General features: G+C 45.2%; 1 protein-coding gene across 1 annotated transcript in view; it reads left to right on the top strand.

The window, feature by feature from the left end:
• The window catches only part of LOC124594003 (agrin-like), a 197,689-nt gene that overhangs the window by 151,809 nt on the left and 24,471 nt on the right, over positions 1 to 21,409 (top strand). The window contains exons 7-10 of the mRNA XM_047132354.1: positions 1,621 to 1,848; positions 6,931 to 6,999; positions 10,349 to 10,568; positions 16,835 to 16,969. Coding sequence (XP_046988310.1) covers positions 1,621 to 1,848; positions 6,931 to 6,999; positions 10,349 to 10,568; positions 16,835 to 16,969 — 652 coding nt within the window. The remainder of the gene's footprint in view (positions 1 to 1,620; positions 1,849 to 6,930; positions 7,000 to 10,348; positions 10,569 to 16,834; positions 16,970 to 21,409) is intronic.

Raw genomic sequence — 21,409 nt, 5'->3', positions numbered from 1 at the left:
CATTAAAATTGCTACACCACGAAGATGACGTGCAAGAGACGCGAAATTTAACCGACAGGAAGAAGATGCTGTGATATGCAAATGATTAGCTTTTCAGAGCATTCACACAAGGGTGGCGCCGGTGGCGACACCTACAAGATGCTGACATGAGGAAAGTTTCGAACCGATTTCGCATACACAAACTGCAGTTGACAGGCGTTGCCTGGTGAAACGTTGTTTTGCTGCCTCGTGTAAGGAGGAGAAATGCGTACGTGATGGTACGCAATTGTCCTTCCTACTTTGATAAAGATTGGACTGTACCCTATCGCGACTGCGGTTTATCGTATCGCGACATTGCTGCTCGCGTTGGTCGAGATCCAATGTTAGCAGAATACGGAATCGGTGGGTTCAGGAGGGTAATACGGAACGCCATGCTGGATCCCAACGGCCTCGTATCACTAGTAGTCGAGATGACAGGCATCTTATCCGCATGGCTATAACGGATCGTGCAGCCACGTCTCGATCCCTGAGTCAACAGATGGGTACGTCTGCAAGACAACAACGATCTGTACGAACAGTTCACAGACAGGAGCGCCTGCGATGGTGTATTCAACGACGAACCTGGGTGCACGAATGGCAAAACGTCATTTTTTCGGATGAATCCTGATTCTGTTTACAACATCATGATGGTGGCACCCGTGTTTGGCGACATCGCGTTGAACGCACGTTGGATTCGTGTATTCGTCATCGCCATAGTGGCGTATCACTCAGCGTGATGGTATGGGGTGGCATTGGTTACACTTCTCGGTCACCTCTTGTTCGCTTTGACGGCACTTTGAACAGTGGACGTTACATTTCAGATGTGTTACGACCCGTGGTTCTACCCTTCATTCGATCCCTTCGAAAACCTACATTGAGGCAGGATAATGCACGACCGCATGTTGCAGGTCCTGTACGGGCCTTTGTGGATAGAGAAAATGTTCGACTGCTGCCCTGGCCAGCACATTCTCCAGATTCTCACCAGTTGAAAACGTCTGATCAATGGTGGCCGAGCAACTGGCTCGTCACAATACGCCAGTTACTACTCTTGATGAACTGTGGTATCGTGTTGAAGCTGCATGGGCAGCTGTACCTGTACACGCCATCCAATCTCTGTCTGAGTCAATGCCGCCGTGCGGTTAAAGGCGCTGCAGTCTGGAACCGCCACACCGCTACGGTCGCAGGTTCAAATCCTGCCTCGGGCATGGATGTTTGTAATGTCCTTAGGTTAGTTAGGTTTAGCTAGTTCTAACTTCTAGGGGACTAATGACCTCAGCAGTTGTGTCCCATAGTGCTCAGAGCCATTTTTTTGAGTCAATGCCCATGCGTATCAAGGCCGTTATTACGGCCAGAGGTGGTTGTTCTGGGTACTTATTTGTCGGGATCTATGCACCCAAATTGCGTGAGAATGTAATGTCAGTTCTAGTATCATATATTTGTCTAATGAATACCCGTTTATCATCCGCATTTCTTCTTAGCGTAGCAATTTTAATGGCCAGTAGTGTTTTTCAGTGTGTCTCTGTCTCGATATACAAGTCAGAAAGGCGGGCTTTCGTGGACGTGATCCAGGGAGAGGTGTAGCGTGTTGTTCTGTACTTGCAGCCACGTGGAGTTCAGGTACAACCTGGGCAATGGCGCGGTGAGGCTGACGTCAGCAGAGCGCGTCACGCTGGGCAGGGTGCACGTGGCGAGGGCGCGCCGCTACCACCGCGACGGGCTGCTGCGGCTGGACGACGGGCCCGAGGTGGTGGGCCAGAGCCAGGGGCCGCTGCGCGCGCTCAACCTCGAACTCAGCGCCTACCTCGGCGCCGTGCCTACCAACCACTCCAGGTAAACGGCTACTGGATCCTATCCCAGCCCAAACAAGTGCTGTTACTCCTGTTAGTGTGCCTCAGCTTCATGTATCGAACCTTAGCCGGAGGGCGTCACACGAATTTGATTTATATGCTGTTACTGGATAATCCATTCAACTGATTTATGTATGGTATTGGGGGTGATGATGTTTGGTTTGCAGGGCGCTCAACTGCGCGGTTATCAGCGTCCATACAAATTCCCAACCTTTGCTCAGCCCAATCTCGTCACTTTCATGAATGATGATGAAATGATGAGGACAACACGAACACCCTGTCATCTCGAGGCAGGTGAAAATCCCTAGCCCCGCCGGGAATCGAACCCGGGACCCCGTGATCGGGAAGCGAAAACGCGAACGTCAGACCACGAGCTGCGGACTTACTTATGGTATTCCATTCACGTGATTTCGATCAGGAATTTATTCAATTTCGTCTTCAGGCGTGATTATAGCCGTCCATCTCAACCGAAACAGTAAAGTACATAAAGCCATCCAAGACGTTACCACTTACAAAATGAGTAGTAGTGCTGTAAACATAATAATATGACAGATGGTGCGTGCACCCATTATAAAGGCTAACATACAGTGCAGCAGCTGAAGGTTGATACTTTAGATTTCTTTCGGCAGACGTGGAACTCCGATTAATGTACACCTCCGATTAATGCACACCGCGATCACGCAGGAAGTGGCACATTTTAAGCTTACAATAGCAGTCTTCGACGTGGCTACATCTTGGGTGGCTTATGCTTTTTAATCCTAAAACTTTAAATAGAAATTTTAATTTTAAAATTTTTTACAGTATTGGCTTTCATTATAAGTAACAAGAAATTGTTTTCAAGTTGTTTCATTTCGGAACCTCTTGGACATCCAGATTTCAACAATCTACCATTTCATGAGATATATTTGAAGCCAGTTTTGTATTAATCTTAGACCAAATCCCACATCTCGAAACTTCCATGAACTCATTTTGTCTAAAACATACACTCCTGGAAATTGAAATAAGAACACCGTGAATTCATTGTCCCAGGAAGGGGAAACTTTATTGACACATTCCTGGGGTCAGATACATCACATGATCACACTGACAGAACCACAGGCACATAGACACAGGCAACAGAGCATGCACAATGTCGGCACTAGTACAGTGTATATCCACCTTTCGCAGCAATGCAGGCTGCTATTCTCCCATGGAGACGATCGTAGAGATGCTGGATGTAGTCCTGTGGAACGGCTTGCCATACCATTTCCACCTGGCGCCTCAGTTGGACCAGCGTTCGTGCTGGACGTGCAGACCGCGTGAGACGACGCTTCATCCAGTCCCAAACATGCTCAATGGGGGACAGATCCGGAGATCTTGCTGGCCAGGGTAGGTGACTTACACCTTCTAGAGCACGTTGGGTGGCACGGGATACATGCGGACGTGCATTGTCGTGTTGGAACAGCAAGTTCCCTTGCCGGTCTAGGAATGGTAGAACGATGGGTTTGATGACGGTTTGGATGTACCGTGCACTATTCAGTGTCCCCTCGACGATCACCAGTGGTGTACGGCCAGTGTAGGAGATCGCTCCCCACACCATGATGCCGGGTGTTGGCCCTGTGTGCCTCGGTCGTATGCAGTCCTGATTGTGGCGCTCACCTGCACGGCGCCAAACACGCATACGACCATCATTGGCACCAAGGCAGAAGCGACTCTCATCGCTGAAGACGACACGTCTCCATACGTCCCTCCATTCACGCCTGTCGCGACACCACTGGAGGCGGGCTGCACGATGTTGGGGCGTGAGCGGAAGACGGCCTAACGGGGTGCGGGACCGTATCCCAGCTTCATGGAGACGGTTGCGAATGGTCCTCGCCGATACCCCAGGAGCAACAGTGTCCCTAATTTGCTGGGAAGTGGCGGTGCGCTCCCCTACGGCACTGCGTAGGATCCTACGGTCTTGGCGTGCATCCGTGCGTCGCTGCGGTCCGGTCCCAGGTCGACGGGCACGTGCACCTTCCGCCGACCACTGACGACAACATCGATGTACTGTGGAGACCTCACGCCCCACGTGTTGAGCAATTCGGCGGTACGTCCACCCGGCCTCCCGCATGCCCACTATACGCCCTCGCTCAAAGTCCGTCAACTGCACATACGGTTCACGTCCACGCTGTCGCGGCGTGCTACCAGTGTTAAAGACTGCGATGGAGCTCCGTATGCCACGGCAAACTGGCTGACACTGACGGCGGCGGTGCACAAATGCTGCGCAGCTAGCGCCATTCGACGGCCAACACCGCGGTTCCTGGTGTGTCCGCTGTGCCGTGCGTGTGATCATTGGTTGTACAGCCCTCTCGCAGTGTCCGGAGCAAGTATGGTGGGTCTGACACACCAGTGTTAATGTGTTCTTTTTTCCATTTCCAGGAGTGTATTATAGTCCTAATAACAAGCGAAAACGGTCCTAAAATATTATAAAATACTTACTACTCCAGCTGTTTCATTTCGAGATCATTCGTAACAGCAGTAGTACAAACTCAAATTTAAGTTACAATAAGTTTAGATACAATTACTTTCACTGTTAATGATCTTCTCAATATGATCACTACATGAAAACCACATGACACAACCTCCTGCCATCACGTAGCACAATCCCCACCCCGATTGCTGCTTTGCACGATGTTAAGTGACTCCTACAGTCCATTACATTTGTAGCAGTACCATTAGATGTCTCTGTCTTGCAAGACCATCGCTCGTTTCATGAGAAAAGTACCGGTACTTCAAAAATAAAATACACTCCTGGAAATGGAAAAAAGAACACATTGACATCGGTGTGTCAGACCCACCATACTTGCTCCGGACACAGCGAGAGGGCTGTACAAGCAATGATCACACGCACGGCACAGCGGACACACCAGGAACTGCGGTGTTGGCCGTCGAATGGCGCTAGCTGCGCAGCATTAGTGCACCGCCGCCGTCAGTGTCAGCCAGTTTGCCGTGGCATACGGAGCTCCATCGCAGTCTTTAACACTGGTAGCATGCAGCGACAGCGTGGACGTGAACCGTATGTGCAGTTGACGGACTTTGAGCGAGGGCGTATAGTGGGCATGCGGGAGGCCGGGTGGACGTACCGCCGAATTGCTCAACACGTGGGGCGTGAGGTCTCCACAGTACATCGATGTTGTCGCCAGTGGTCGGCGGAAGGTGCACGTGCCCGTCGACCTGGGACCGGACCGCAGCGACGCACGGATGCACGCCAAGACCGTAGGATCCTACGCAGTGCCGTAGGGGACCGCACCGCCACTTCCCAGCAAATTAGGGACACTGTTGCCCCTGGGGTATCGGCGAGGACCATTCGCAACCGTCTCCATGAAGCTGGGCTACGGTCCCGCACACCGTTAGGCCGTCTTCCGCTCACGCCCCAACATCGTGCAGCCCGCCTCCAGTGGTGTCGCGACAGGCGTGACTGGAGGGACGAATGGAGACGTGTCGTCTTCAGCGATGAGAGTCGCTTCTGCCTTGGTGCCAATGATGGTCGTATGCGTGTTTGGCGCCGTGCAGGTGAGCGCCACAATCAGGACTGCATACGACCGAGGCACACAGGGCCAACACCCGGCATCATGGTGTGTGGAGCGATCTCCTACACTGGCCGTACACCACTGGTGACCGTCGAGGGGACACTGAATAGTGCACGGTACATCCAAACCGTCATCGAACCCATCGTTCTACCATTTCTAGACCGGCAAGGGAACTTGCTGTTCCAACAGGACAATGCACGTCCGCATGTATCCCGTGCCACCCAACGTGCTCTAGAAGGTGTAAGTCAACTACCCTGGCCAGCAAGATCTCCGGATCTGTCCCCCATTGAGCATGTTTGGGACTGGATGAAGCGTCGTCTCACGCGGTCTGCACGTCCAGCACGAACGCTGGTCCAACTGAGGCGCCAGGTGGAAATGGCATGGCAAGCCGTTCCACAGGACTACATCCAGCATCTCTACGATCGTCTCCATGGGAGAATAGCAGCCTGCATTGCTGCGAAAGGTGGATATACACTGTACTAGTGCCGACATTGTGCATGCTCTGTTGCCTGTGTCTATGTGCCTGTGGTTCTGTCAGTGTGATCATGTGATGTATCTGACCCCAGGAATGTGTCAATAAAGTTTCCCCTTCCTGGGACAATGAATTCACGGTGTTCTTATTTCAATTTCCAGGAGTGTAATTATAATAATACTAAAATGGTGGTTTCACACAGAAACTACCGGTACTCAAAATGTTAATGTACTTCAGTGTTTCCTTTATGTTTAACTTCGAAAAGCACGCCTAAACAAGAAATTGTATAATTCAGAAAGCGAAATGATTTGAATAAAATACCATCAATAAAACAGCTGAATGCATTATCCTGTTACAGTACATTATACAATTGCCTGCATTATGCTGTACTGCAACGCCCTCAGTTAACCTTATTTTCCGTAAATTCTTTTTGTAGCCACATTGCTAGAAACACTTCACAGGCTGGGACTCACTTGTTGCTTTATTGTATTTATTGTATCCAGTCCGAAGACTGGTGCCACGTAGCTCTCCACCGTACTCCGTTTCGTACAAGTCTTTTCATCCCTGCATGACAATTGTAACTTACATCCACACTTACCTGTTTATTGTGGTCAAGCCTTCGCCTGCCTCTGAAATTTTTGCCTGTCACACTTCCCTTCAGTACCAAATTGACGATTCTGTCACGTCTCAAGTTAATTCCTAACAGCTCAGAGCTTCCTTTAGTCACTTTGTATCAAAGGCTTCTTATCTCTTGGATTCAGCTCAGTGCCTTTACTTTAGTTAACTGATATGCCCATGAAAGCTTAAGCATTCTTCGGTAGAACCATATTTTACAATCTTGTATCCAGTATCTACCTGTTCTGTTCATTGTCCTCACCGTGTTACTTAATATTCACACATTAACACCCACTGGCATTCGAGGTGTGACGGCGATGAGGTGTGGCTTAGGAAAACCCTACATTTAAATTTATGCATATTACCCTGCAATTGTTACAAGAATTCACATTTGTGTTCTGTAGGCATGTTTTGTTTCTCTTTGCAGAAAACAAGTTGACATCACACGTCTTGACATCATGCTGCCATCTTCAGGTTCCCAGATGTCACTGTTACAGTAATTTATTTTTTGTGTTGCACACTTTTAGTCTAGACGTAATTTTATTGCTGGGTGCGTGACGAAATCTCGCGTGGGTTTACAACAAAATTAACTCCTCGCTACTTGTCAAGACTGTATTTTGTAGCTTCACAACTTGTGTCTGTTCTTAGCTTGAATAAAATAAGAGTTTGAGAAACATCTAAAAGACAAATATTTCATTGTTAATCAATCCTGTCTAATCAGACAGACTTTACTAACGGAGATCTCTTCAGTGAAAAATTATGTTGAATTCTGTTTTCCCGTCCCTTGTCTTTGTTTTCTTCAGGGACTTGAGCCTATAGTAACCCTGTGAGACAAGGTGTTGCTTCTTTGTTTATTGCAACGAATCTTCTAAAAACTTATAGAATGTTTAAATCGTGCCAACTGTACCACCTTCAATTTCAAACTCGACGCCCGTTTGTTTGGTATAATTATGTGACGCTATTATTGCCTGATTACTACAAACACTTTTCGTAGTATCATGTACTTTAATTGAATTATTTCCAGACAGAAAATGAAATTAACGGCAAGAAATTTAATTTCAATCCTACGAAACGCTTTACTTACTTTTTAAGTGATTGCATTGACCATTGATTGAAATATATGTACATAGCTATTGCTAGTTAGCATTCCAAATTCCTTTACGTAAATCAGCTACCGGCTTGGACACGAAAAAAAAAGTTTTTGTCGATTTTCTGTGTGTGTTGTATATACGTCACCAGTTCAGTACCAGTACACTGTCACTTGGGTGCGCATCTCTTTTTCTTATCAGTTTCAATTCCTTGTCGGTTCCTGCTGAAATGATATCAACTATCTTTCTTTTTTCTTCAAAATTAGTATACGAACAATTTTCGAAAATGCTTTGGAAATCTGAATGTATTTGTCTGCAAGAAAACTTTTTACTAAAATGAAGTGTGGACGATAGTACGTTCAGACATGAAGATAATAGAAGTCTTTGAATTCCAGTGTTACAACATGGTCCTGAACATTAGAAAGGTACATCAGATGACTAATGAGGAAGTAATGAAGTGAAATGGGAGAAAGTACATTTTTTTGAACAATTTTGCCGAAGAAGGGATCGGATGATAGGACACATATTGAAGAATCATTTGCTTGATAATGGGATTTGTTGGGGTTGTATATTGTTGAGGGATACTAAGGCTTGCATACAATAAGCAGCTTCAAAGCCATGTCTCTTCTTCATTTTATTATGCAGCTGCCCATGAAATCGTCCCTTGTGTCAATCTCCTCGTTTCAGAGCAGCACTTGCGCCCTACTTCTGCAATTATTTGTTGGATGTCCTCCAACCTCTTGTCTTCGTCTACAGTTTTTTAATCTATATAGCTTCCTCTAGTGCCATGGAAATTATTCCCTGGTGTCGTAACACGTACCATGTTACTCAACCCTTCTTCTCGTCAGTGCTTTCCATAAGTTCTTTTCTTCCCCGATTCTGCAGAGAACCGCCTCAGTCCTTACCTTCTCAGTCATCTAATTTTCAATGTGATGCATATCTCAAACGCTTCGATTCTCTTCTTTTCCGATCTTCCCACCGTCCATGAACATTACCATACAGTGCTGCGCTCCAAACATACACTCTCAAAAATTTCTTTCTAAAATTAAGACCGATATTGGATGCTAGTAGACCTTTTTGTCCAGGAATGTCCTCTTTTCCTCTGATGGCTTGTTTCTTATATCCTCCTTGCTACATTAGTCATACATAATTTTGCTTGCCAAGTAGCAAAATTCCATAAATTCATTTGTTGGTTGCTACTAATATCGATGTTGAGTTTATCGCTAATCTTGTTTCTGCTGTTCCTCCTCCTAACTGAATTGTTGTCTGAGTCTGTATCTGATTTTGGAATCTCTCTCCGATCATAATCAAGATGGTTTCTTCGCGTGTCACCAGGCTTTTTCCAAGTAAATCGCTTTGTGCATTTTGAACAGTTTATTCACTGTTATTAGCTAAAATTTACTACTTATCCCAATTAGTCTTTTTTTCTCCCGTATTCCTACTATCAAGTCCACAGTCTCTCACAATTCTCTCTCCTGTACCTTCTCCTATTACCGCATTCCAGTCCCCCATGATTATTAAATTAACACCTCTCTCTACATACCGAATTAACCGATTACCATCCCCATATACTTCTTGTACCTCTTCATGCTGTCCGACCCCGGTAGCTGAGTGGTCAGCGTGACAAATCCTAAGGACTCGGGCTCGATTCCCGTCTGGGTCGGAGATTTTCTCCGCTCAGAGACTAGGTGTTGTGTTGTCCTAATCATCATCATTTCATTTCCATCGACGTGCAAGTGACCGATGCGGCGTCACATTGAAAGACTTGCACTCGGCGAACGGTCTACCCGACGGGAGGCCCTAGTCATACGACATTTACATTTTATTTTACCTCTTCATGCTTTTCTCGTGGCTTTAACAGTGCACTAGAACTGTAGTTATAACTGTTGGTTTTCTGTCGACTCTGATGAGAACAGCCTTATCACTACACTGATGACAGTAACTCACTCTGTGCCGTGTACGTATCCTGCTCCTAGTACACCAGTTTCATATTCGTCTGGAAACGAATCCTTCATTCCATTTCAGTGAATCCAAGTGCATATAGCCTGAATCTCCGCATCACCCTTTTCAGGTATACTAGCTTCCCTACCACATTCAGACTTCCGACATTTTACGCTCCGACTCGTCGATACCACCCTTTTGTACTAATCAGGATTTTTTTGCATGATTGCCTCCTCCTTGGCACCCTGTCTCAGACATCTGAATAGGTAACTAATATAGTGCATTTTGCCAATGGAGAAGTACTCATGCTTTCACTTAGACGCCGTATGTCCTGTGGACACGCGTACCGTGTCTTTAACACCTTTTAGAGGCATTTTCCACCTCGAGGGTAAGAGGATACTCTGAAACTCTCTCCACTTTTCCGCCATTTCAACAAGACCACCGGATCGAGCGAGGTGGCGCAGTGGCTAGCACACTGGACTCGCAGTCGGGAGGGCGACGGTTCAATCCCGCGTCCGGCCATCCTCATTTAGGTTTTCGGTGATATCCCTAAATCGCTCCAGGCAAATGCAGCGATGGTTCCTTTGAAAGGGCACGGCCGACTTCCATCCCCGTCCTTCCCTAATCCGATGAGACCGATGACCTCGCTGTCTGGTCTCCTCCCTCAAACAACCCAACCCCCTTACACCGGTAGTATTCGGCAGCTCCAGTACCTATGCGGAAGAGAAGAGGCTTGCACAGAGTATCTTGAATAAGTGAGCACTACAACAGCAGTAACAAGCAGCACTAATGAGGGGTACTTGCAGGGTGTTTGAGAACGTGGGCACGGCCCGCGGGCTGGTGGGGTGCGTGCGGCGGCTGCGGCTGGGCCAGCAGACGGTGGTGCTGGAGGAGGGCGGCGCGCTCGTGCTGCGCTCTAGCGGCGTGCGCCAGTGCGGCCGCAGCCCGTGCGCCCACCTGCCCTGCCAGAACGCCGCCACCTGCTCCCCCACCGGCGACGACACCTTCCACTGCGACTGCCCGCCGCAGTTCACAGGTAATCGCCTCCCTCACTCTCCCACTGAAACTGAAACGGCCACAATCCGCGCACCATTACGGATGTGCGGCGCGCAAAACAAATTTACAGGTGCATTGCTCCGTACAATTTATTCGGAAACGTTTTTCGGCACATCCAGATTAATCTTCTGCGTTGCTACACTACAGCGTCTAAAAAAGGTCGTCCACTTTCCATTGACAACGAGGCGGGTTAAAATATTTCCTCTTCAAAAAGCCTCTCTGTTTCAACCACCAGAATGGTAAATGTTCACTACACCAGCCAGGTACTAGTAACTTCGCTAATAATCTTCTCCATACAGCAAACAAGATAACTGTTGGATGCCAAAGAGGAAAAAAAGACACATAAGAACAACGACGTTTTCATTTTCAGTATTAACATGCGAATATTGTAGCCTGTTCGTTAACCAACACTCCTACCTAGCCAATCGTCACTCACTTTGTGTCCTTTCCTAACAAGCTCGCTAAACAGAGCGAAACGTCTCTGTGAAGTCGTTTCATAAGACGCTTGTCGAATTCGGTACAACCTATTCATTTTACTATCCGATTTTAGCTCATTTCATGAACTCTTCCAGAAAGACTGAGCACTCAAATAGGGCGTATTGATTATTATATGTGTGTTTTAATGTCGGTTTCGGTTTTTTTGTGGGAATCGCTGAATTGGTCATCGTTTTCTGGGAGCAGACGATGTTGCTTCTCGTTCAAAGGAGAGCACAGGATGACCAACTTAGCTTTCCAAGATCTGAACAGAGAGGTTTACCCATCTTAGTCGAAGGCTGTTTTTGTGTGTGAGGTTGGTGACGGAGGGCTACCCCTCTGGTAGCTTCCGCTGCACGGGGAGCTAGGTAATCTCTAAAGAGAAAAGGGCACTCTTCGGTGAACGCTTGGTGAGTACGGATCGTAGCTCTTAACGGGGGTTTAAGATGATAGGAATCAGGTTGAGTTAGGACTTCGTTATGTTTAACTGGTGAAATACTTAAGAACTTTAGCTTATCTGAAGCGTGTGAAGCGAGTAATTTTTTTTATGATTGTTAATCTTATATTTTGTGGAAATTGCTTTTGTCTTTGTGTGTCGATTTTGTGCCACGTGTTTGGTAATCAATCACCCTTCTGGTTCACCACGGCACTGCAATATGCTTTATTTTAAGAGTTTGCTTGTTCAATGAGCTACAATTTCTGCAAGAATATCTGCTCTTTCGTGCGCTTTCTACAAATCAGCAAAACAGTTTGAGTCAGAATGCACCACGTGCTCTAGTTCGGCCGTTTGCAAGCAGCAGACTCAGTATGTTAAATAATTATCGCACAGCCTTGTGTATTGGTTAAACCTCTGTCCAGAATAGAGCATGCGTAGATTCGTAATGCAAATCTCACTTAGATATTTTTATGGTATTAATGCAAAGGAGATGATAGTATAATTGCCTCTTACCCCCGTCTTTTGTGTTTCTTCTTGCTGCAGTTAAATTGTGCTCTGTTTCATTCTCACGTAATTCTTACATAAATATTTCGAGTCAGACACCAGTTATGTGTAGTTAGGATGTGCAACCAAATATTTAGTTACAATGAATAATTTACGTGAAAGATAACTTCTTTCATGTCGATCTTACCCCCTTACTCTGGTTTCCATTCCTGAATTAAACAAGTTGCTTCATGCACGACATGGAGTGTTATTTATCTGGGTGCTTAAAGAAATTTGTGTACTTGTAATTAAATTATTAAAGTAATTAAAATAATAATTTTCCAGCTCCGTTTTCTTCTAAATGGTTAGGAAGGGCTTGGGCTGGTGGCGACCCTGAATTTCTGAATTTTTATCATTATTTGTGTCAGAGAAGCAGCTGGAAATGCGAGATAACGTATATGGGTCGATGAGAAACGTCGTAAACACAGTAATACGTCTCAAGAGTATGCAGAATTCCACACATGCCCACGGTAAAGCACTTGCGAAATCTTTCAATGTTTTTCGTACTGGCAAAGAACTTTATCATAATTCACTTCCGACTTGATACCCTTCCGCACCACTTGGATCATGCCAGCGTCTGTCCACTGACTCTCGATTTTGCGAGCTCCCAGATGTTCCGATAAATTCATTTGCAGACAATATTTTTCAGCGATTCTCTTACATTATCAGAATTGACTATTTTCTGCTTCCACTAATCGAATTCCTTGTAAAGGGGGGGGGGGGCGTTATGTTGAAAAAGATATTTCCAAGAGGTCCTGGAAGTTAATATATGCAAACTACGCCCACTGATATTTGAACCCAAGGAAAAATCTGTGATATTTGCGCTTAATATTGCTGGGAATAGCTTTCTCAGTAAGTCCCAGACTATCTTTATCCAGAGCGTCCTTGCCCACTGGAAATGCTGCATGTGCCTGTAGTGAGGTGCTCTGCCGCCCTGTGCGAGCAGATTGCATTCAGAGAATCACTTCACTGCGAAGCCTGGTGTGAAATACAGGGTGACGCTGTTAAAAGTAGCCCCTCCCCTCTAAATGCAATTACAATATTTCGACTTCTGAAATAAACAGCTACAACAACGGACAGTTTTATACAATAATCAATTGTTAGCATTCTTCTGTCAGCGTTGCAGTTTATTTCATTAGCGAAGTTAGACTTTCTCTTTGCGGCCTGCGAAATGACTTTCTCGATAGAAGAGAGAATTAAAATTGTGGAAGCGTATGTGAAAACAGGTTCGATTGAGGAAACTCGTGAAATTTTCGGGGTCAGGACAGAGGAATACCAGCAAAGATAGCAGTACAGAGTTTGACAAAAATTGGCGCGCATAAAGATCTGTGTAAAATGTAATACGACAAATAATGCCCTCGGCTCGCATACCAGAAGTTAATGCAGACATTCGCCGAAGAATTATTCAGAGCACAAAGTAGCCTACAGATAAACTGTCCCAAAAGGAGCATGTACGTAGGTGGAGTTGCCAGCGGATATTGAAAAGTCTTGAATGAAGCTATATCGATTGACGGTTGTGTAGCAATTACGGGAAGATGACGGTCTGAAACGTGTAGATTAATGCACGTGGCTTTTGAATAACATCAACGATGGTTTGTTAGATACTTTCCATTATATCATGAGTGATTAAGCGTAGTTTCATCTTTCCGGTCACGTGAATTCACGAAGTACAGAGCAACGGAGAACCCTAATATTTTGTGTCAGCAACCATTCCATGACGAAAAAATCGGCGTTTGGTGCGCTGTAAGAGGAACGCACATCATGGAACCGATTTGACACTATCCTCCACACGGCTACATAAACTGAAATTATTGACAGATTTTGTGCACAACCCTGAATAAGAATGACAGTAATGCTTCTTCCAGCAAGATATGGCAACACGCCACACGTCTAAAATATACCCGGAACGAGTCCATGATGTCGAGGTCAGATGTGGTCAATCATAACCAAGGCGACGAATGACTGCCCTCAAGTTCCCATGTAGTGCAACATCAGATCACTGTCAAATCCGAATGTCCCTCTAACCTGGACATTGCGTGATTCGACCAGGCAGTCAATAGGAGACCCATAGTGACGCACTTTTCAAACTCTGTCACGGGCTGATAACGCTGACACATACGAGTATGTAGCATCTCTGTGTTCCTCACAGTGATCACTCAACACCTGACACTGTTCATTCGGCTTATGCACCTACCAGGCGTGGCAGAAACATTACAGCAACAATACTAAAACTCTGGTGGTAGTTTCATCTGTCTTAGAGTAACGCAGTTCTGATCACTTACATACCAAGTTGCACTGCCTCCCGAGCATGCCTCGTGTGTACTTCACTATTTTGTCAGGCATTGAGGATCGGATTCACAATTGGTTTCAATTAATTCAGTCTCACCATGGTCCATGATAATATCGAATGAAGTATAAATAGCTACACTACTTTCATGACTCTAGAATAAGGAGTCGGAGACTGAGGAAGAATAAATCTGTGTGGTTGTGCTGTGCGCTGTGAGTACGAAGAGTCATTGCAAATGCGTTCTCTGCAAAAAGGACAAGCATTCCTACTGCACGCTGTTTATGCTCCTATTGAAATGGATAATTCGCAGCTTTTCCACATTGCCTATAGGAATGCATATACACTACACTACAGCGTTCAATGGACACGTTATTACCAATGCCAAACCACAAACTGTCTAAACACACGAAAAAACATGCTATATAGCGTGTTCCACAAGTTGACATACAAAGTTTGATAGACGATACATTACACACAAACGGAATATTATCGGAGAAGGGGGAAAACGTTTGGGAGAAGAAAAATAAATAGTTACAAAATGTAGCAATAGATAGCGCTGAAAGCATCATAATTTAATAGTGGTCGACTACAAATGACAAATGAATTATACAACAATGCCTAAGGTGTAAGTTCGTCGCTAAACAAACTGTACTATTCAGAGTGCATGGGTGTACAGGTGTGACACTTATAGTTACAACCATCCACCACGGCAAGGTCATACCACATCGGATGGGAAAATTGGTTTTTAATTGTCCTGAGGACAAAAACAGCATAAAAAGCATCACTCACATCGGTGTTTGATTGTCCTGAGGCCAAAAAACAGCCTAAAAAGCATCAATCACATCGGTTTTTAACTGTCCTGAGACCAAAAACCACATAACAAGCATCAGTCAAAATCAAATCGGATTACTAATTTCAAAGTTGAAATCGAGATACAGCATGTTCCACAACTGATCGAAGTGTTTCCAGGTTCATTTTCAGAATGTGTTGCGTACTGCATGCCTTCAATGTAGCTAAGTTTGCAATCAGAACACTGGGCACAACATCTTTCAGATTGCCCTACAGCCAGAAGCCACACGGATTAAGATCAGGTGATCGGGATGGTGAGGTTGTAAGGAAGTGGCGGCTGATAATTCTAGCATTTCTGAAATTGCGCTTCAGCAGCTGCTTAACTGCATTTTCAATGTGCGGAGGTGGGCCATCTTGCATTAAAATGATCCCATTCACACATCCACGCTTTTGGAGAGCTGGAATGACATTTTTACACAAATGACACTCATAGCGCTTGCCAGTGACGGTACAGGTAACAGGACCAGAAGCTCCTGTCTCTTAAAATAAAAATAGGGCCCTTTGATGAGTGATGCCGTAAACCTGCACCACACAGTGACTTTTCCAGGATGAAGTGGTACTGGTTGACCTGTGTGTGGATTTTCCGTTGCTCATATTCGACAATCTGTGTATTGACATATCCTGTCAGATGAAAGTGTGCTTCGTCTGTCCCCAAAATCTTCCAAGGCCAATCATTGTCCACTTCCATGCGAGCAAGAAATTCTGTGTCTCTCTTGCTGGCAGGTCAGCAGGAGGCGACTCGTGCACATGGGTGATTTTGAATGGATAGCAAAGAAGGATGTTCCGTGTATTTTACGCACCGCGCTCTCGGGCATGTCCAGTGTTCGGGCAATTCTCCGTGCACTACACGTTTGCACACCACCACTCGTCTCCTCCTGCATTGCTGTGGCCACTACTTCCACTGATGTCAAATCCATGTATTTCCTCCCTCTACCAGGTTACACACCAAAAGAACCCGTCTTTTCGAATTTCTGAATCATTTTCTCCAGACTCACGGCAGTTACCGGACCAACGCCTTTTTTCAAATTCTTCATTGTCCGGAACTTCTGCAGAGTGAAGAGTGCACAGTCATAATTCTTATAATACAGCTTTGTAAGCAGAGCGCGATCCTCCATCGAGACAGTCATGGCGAACGACGCAGACGTGAAAGGAGGAAAAGCTGTGTAACCGGCGTGTTTATACCAACTTCATTGGGTCGTGCCCATGACAGGTGGTTTCATTTATGTATTCTGACAGATATAGCGTCATCTATTGATCAATTCACACACTATTTTTTTCTTGTACCACACGTTTTCCCCCTTCTCCGATAATATTCCGTTGCAACTTGACGTCATTCCGACCATTGGTGTTATTTCTACAGCGTTCTGAAAGTTTATCTTCAATTATAATCACTCTTTATATATCACGTTTTATAAAATTCTTATTTGTATTTATAGAATGTTTTCAGACAGTGAGCCCTCATACCACTGCACCACCGACCGCTAAACTCTGCAACGCCAAACGCATAACTAAATTTTGCACCAGAAAGTAATAATACACTATACTAAACATTGTGTTACCGTAAAGAAATTTTTAGTTGTTCATTCCGCATCACAGAATATCAAGTACCTCTAAGTTTTGCAATATCGGTCAAACACTGGTTTTCTGTGTTCTGCAGGTCCGTACTGTGAGAGCAAAACCAACTCATGTGCTTGGAGCCCTTGTGTGGCTGGATCATGGTGCGAAGTGTCACCTGAAGGAGGTTTTACATGCAACTGTGGACCGACAAGCATCAAACTTCCCTGCTATGACTGTGAGTATTAAACAAATTAAAGAATCTTTAACATTAGAGAACTTGCTATTACTATTAATTATCCATCTGTCGAGAAAAAGAAACTGTATTTTCAAGCAAATGTAGTGCTGCAGAATGAGATTTTCACTCTGCAGCGGAGTGTGCGCTGATGTGAAACTTCCTGGCATATTAAAACTGTGTGCCGGGCCGAGATTCAAACTCGGGGCATCTGCCTTTCGCAGGCAACTACTGTACCAACTTTTTTTTTTTTTACTCATTTTGTTCGATATAGTTCGTTGCGTTTGGTCGGGGCGGACGTCACAAGACATCCGTTCAAATTGATCGTTGGTTCCTTGACTCGGTTTTTTTTTATTGCAGAGAGCACGCAGCCCTCTAACCGAACACGCTGAGCTACCGTGCCGGCTATCCAACTGAGCTACCCAAGCACGACTCACGCCCCGTCCTCAGAGCTTTACTTCTGCCAGTATATCTCCGCAATATCCTTGCTTTCAGGAGTGCTAGTTGTGCAAGGTTCACATGAGAGCTTCTGTAAAGTTTGGAAGGTAGGAGACGAGGTACTGGCAGAAGTAAAGCTGTGAGGACGGGGCGTGATTCGTGCTTGGGTAGCGCAGTTGGTAGAGCTCTTGCCCGCGAAAGGCAAATGTCCCGAGTTGGAGTCTCGGTCGGGCACACAGTTTTAATCTGCCAGGAAGTTTCAAATGCAGCGCTGCATAGTGTTGTAACTCGTATAATGAATGCATACATTCTGGCCACAGTTCATATAACGAAAAAAGAAGTTTAGGGTTTAGCGATCGGTTATTAACAACGTGTTTAGAGACGGCGCAGGAGGAGGCCAAGGTGGAAAAGATGGGAAAACTTCAGAAACGTTGATCTGGATGACTGTATGGGGCTTTATTCTTCCTCAATGTGGGTCCAGTGTCCAAACAACTGTGCCTACTCACTCAGTCGTACATATAAATCTTCCAAAGGGAAACTACACTTGTTATGGCTGAAGGAACTTTTTCAAACATTTGGACGCTGGCAGGATTGAAGAGACAGAAACTCTGAATATTTTCAGCGAGGAACCTAACATTACGGTAGTAGTGCTCCACGGATCCAACAAATGGGCTTTCAGTAAGTATGCAACATATTCTTGTTCTGGAAGCGAGTTGGTTTTATTCAGGATAACAATTCGCCATACTCCCTATTATTCTCCACTCTTTCGGCTACAAAATCATATTTTTCAGTATAATATCCATTGAATGTGATGGCCTGAGGACACCTTACTAGGAAGGCCTGCAAGCCCGCACAATACCACTCTACTGTTCGACGTCGAGCCAACGTTTTGCTGCATCAATGACCTCCCAATCATTCACGAACTGCTGCCCACGGAGTGCATCCTTCATTGGACCAAACTCGTTGACCTGTATGATCTTCTGTTAGATGGCAAGAAACCAGCGGGCACACGTATTTGAATACTCAGACTGGTGGACCATTGTGTCGGCGCTACAGGCAGCGACGTCCAGTTGTGCAGTGACGTGTTTGAATTTGATCTGTTGATCATCTCGAGTAAGAGTGTCCGCACGTTCCAACATTGCAGGAGTCATATCTGTGTGCGGTTGGGCAGCATGCGGGAGATCGAACAGGTTTGCGTGACCTTGTTGCGTTGATGACAAACGCCTCACCCAACGACTAACGTGCTTTGGTTTATTACTAGGTCTTCGTTCACATTCTGCAAGCACCTATGAATATCTGCCAAGTTCTGGTTTTCCATCATAAGAAAGTCAGTGGCAGTTCTCTGTTAGGAACGGCCGTCCATTACGGAAGTCATTTTGAAATGTTCAGCTGTGTGAGAAATCTTATGTTCAAATGGTTCAATTGGCTCTGAGCACTATGGGACTCAACTGCTGTGGTCGTAAGTCCCCTAGAACTTAGAACTACTTAAACCTAACTAACCTAAGGACATCACACACATCCATGCCCGAGGCAGGATTCGAACCTGCGACCGTAGCGGTCGTGCGGTTCCAGACTGTAGCGCCTTTAACCGCTCGGCCACTCTGGCCGGCAGAAATCTTATGTGCCTTAACTGCTCTGCTAAGGTCATCAGTCCCTAAGCTTACACACTACTTAACCTATATTATCCTAAGGACAAACAGACACACATCCATGCCCGAGGGAGGACTCGAACCTCCGCCGGGACCAGCCGCACAGTCCTTGACTGCAGCGCCTTAGACCGCGTCATTTTGAAGACCACATTCAGCGATGCTATCTATCAGAACTCCATGAAGCTATAACAGCTGAAGCGGGAATATTCCACGATGACACAATGAAATTGTAGATTTTTTCAATCGAAACTGGCCGAGAGAAAAGTATAAACGCCAACAAATTACCTATAAGAAATCCAGTATTCATTGATGGTTGTTGAGTACATCTGTGCCATTGCACCTCTTTCTCTTTTGTATTATTTTGAACCGTTAGGAGTTCTTTGAAAAGACTGTTTTCGATCCATATTCATACTTCGTATTATTGTTCGTGGGAGAAGAAATAATGGTAACGACAAAGAAAGTAATTAATGTATGTCAGTCTCTGCTGGAGTTCCTGGAACTGACGTCAAATACAATTATAGTAGCACGCATCGTGAAAGTACTTTTACTTTAAGCTGATTTTCTCGTAAAAAAAAAAAAAAAAAAAAAAAAAGACTGTTTCATTCCAGTGTGCGAGTTCCCCAGTTACGATTGTGACCAAACTGTAGTAGGAAAACATTACCTACTGCTTGTATTTCGTTGTCTAAATAGACATTTTAAAACTTCAGGAGTTTTGTGAGAAGTTGCTTCCATGTTGAAAAATGTTCAAAATAGCATCCCCATCAAATCCAAATTCTGATAAACCTATTCTGTAAATTTATTCTGGCTTGCTAAGCAGGCACATGTTATTTGTGACAGTCATCTGCGATCACTTAATAAAGCATTATTTCCGTTTTGATGTTTCTTATTAATATCAGGCACTTCGAGTGCAGCATCAGTAGGTCAGGATTGAGAATGAACCAGTTGAACTAATTGCCGAACATATTTCGTGCAACAGTGACCAATTTGCTAACAAACACTTAATGTAATTCTTTTACGATTCGCTACAAAAGAACAGCTGGTACCAGTTGCAAGCCCCTTGCTAGTAAAATTATAATCCACCACCGTTGTCTAAAAGAAGACGCGGCTGTCGTTACTGGCATCTCATGCTGAGGTCTGGGTCCGATTCTAGTGACTAGCTGACCTTTTTTGGGTGGAAATGTCTAGAGCGGCCATATGAGAAGATGCTTGGTATATTAGGTAGCGGAATTGTCACCCGAGTCGCCGAAATGGTGTTAAATTGAAAGGATTGCTCTCCCCCGCAAGTCACACAAAATGTATCTGTTTCAAACAAGGCTGACGCCAAGGCACACACCTTTGGTCGGATTTTTATTCTCTAACAACGGTAATTATCTTCTCAACTTTACGTTTCAACTCTGATTTGATGTGGCTGAAGTACCGAGAGCTTTGTATTAACTATTGTTCAACTGTATAGCTTGGTAATCGCGTACTGCAGTGTTATCACAGCGGCTGACGCAGTAAAGTGTATGATGAATTAAGCGCCTCGTTATTTGTTACCGCTGAACGCCTACCTTCCAAGGTATGAAGGCATCGTATGTGAAGCCTAAGTGTATTTCACTCCGTAATTTTGGCGGAGATACTGCGATGCGGACTGTGAACGATTACATGGAGTAATGTTAGACCGAAATACTGGAGATGATCAATCCTAGGCTCCGCTCGTAGACAGCATCGGTTCTTGGTTTACTGACAGGAACGTTCACTTGCGAGCGTCTATTGTGAGTAGAACATTCGGTGGATGGTTACTGAGTTAAATACACTACATATGATTTTGAAGTTGTCGAAAGCAGAAACAGAGGTTCACATGACGAGACAGATAACGCATCTCTCCCAGTCCGATCAGGCCTTGAAAGGCCCAATGGTACCGACCGACTGGCGTGTCATCCTCGGCCAAGGCGTTACTGTATGCGGATAAGGCGGCATGTAATCAGCACACCACTCTGGTGTTAGTTGTCCGTCTCCGTGACCAGAGCAGCCACTTCTCAGTCAGTAGCTCCTCAGTTAGCATCACTACGGCGAAGTGCACTCTGCTTGTTAACAGCGCTCGTCAGACTTGAACAGTCACCAATCCAAGGGTTAGCCAAGCCTGACGGCGCTTACGTTTCAGTAACTGCTGTGTCCTTTACTGTTTCCGTTATTGTTTCTTGTCCACTGTGTGGTAGTTAGTAATAATCTCTCCTCTGACACGTAATAATTTAGATAGTGTTAAATTGCATATAATTATGGTTTGTATTGTTTAAGTATTTCTGTACTATTTAGATATGTGCCAGTAGTTTTAACGATCGACATTTATCATAAAGAATGTTCTCAGCAGTTGAGG

The sequence above is a fragment of the Schistocerca americana genome, chromosome 2 (assembly GCF_021461395.2).
Source record: "Schistocerca americana isolate TAMUIC-IGC-003095 chromosome 2, iqSchAmer2.1, whole genome shotgun sequence".
In the NCBI taxonomy this organism is placed as follows: domain Eukaryota; kingdom Metazoa; phylum Arthropoda; class Insecta; order Orthoptera; family Acrididae; genus Schistocerca; species Schistocerca americana.
The sequence above is the reverse complement of the archived record's forward strand: the minus strand, read 5'-3'. Positions and strand labels throughout refer to the sequence as shown.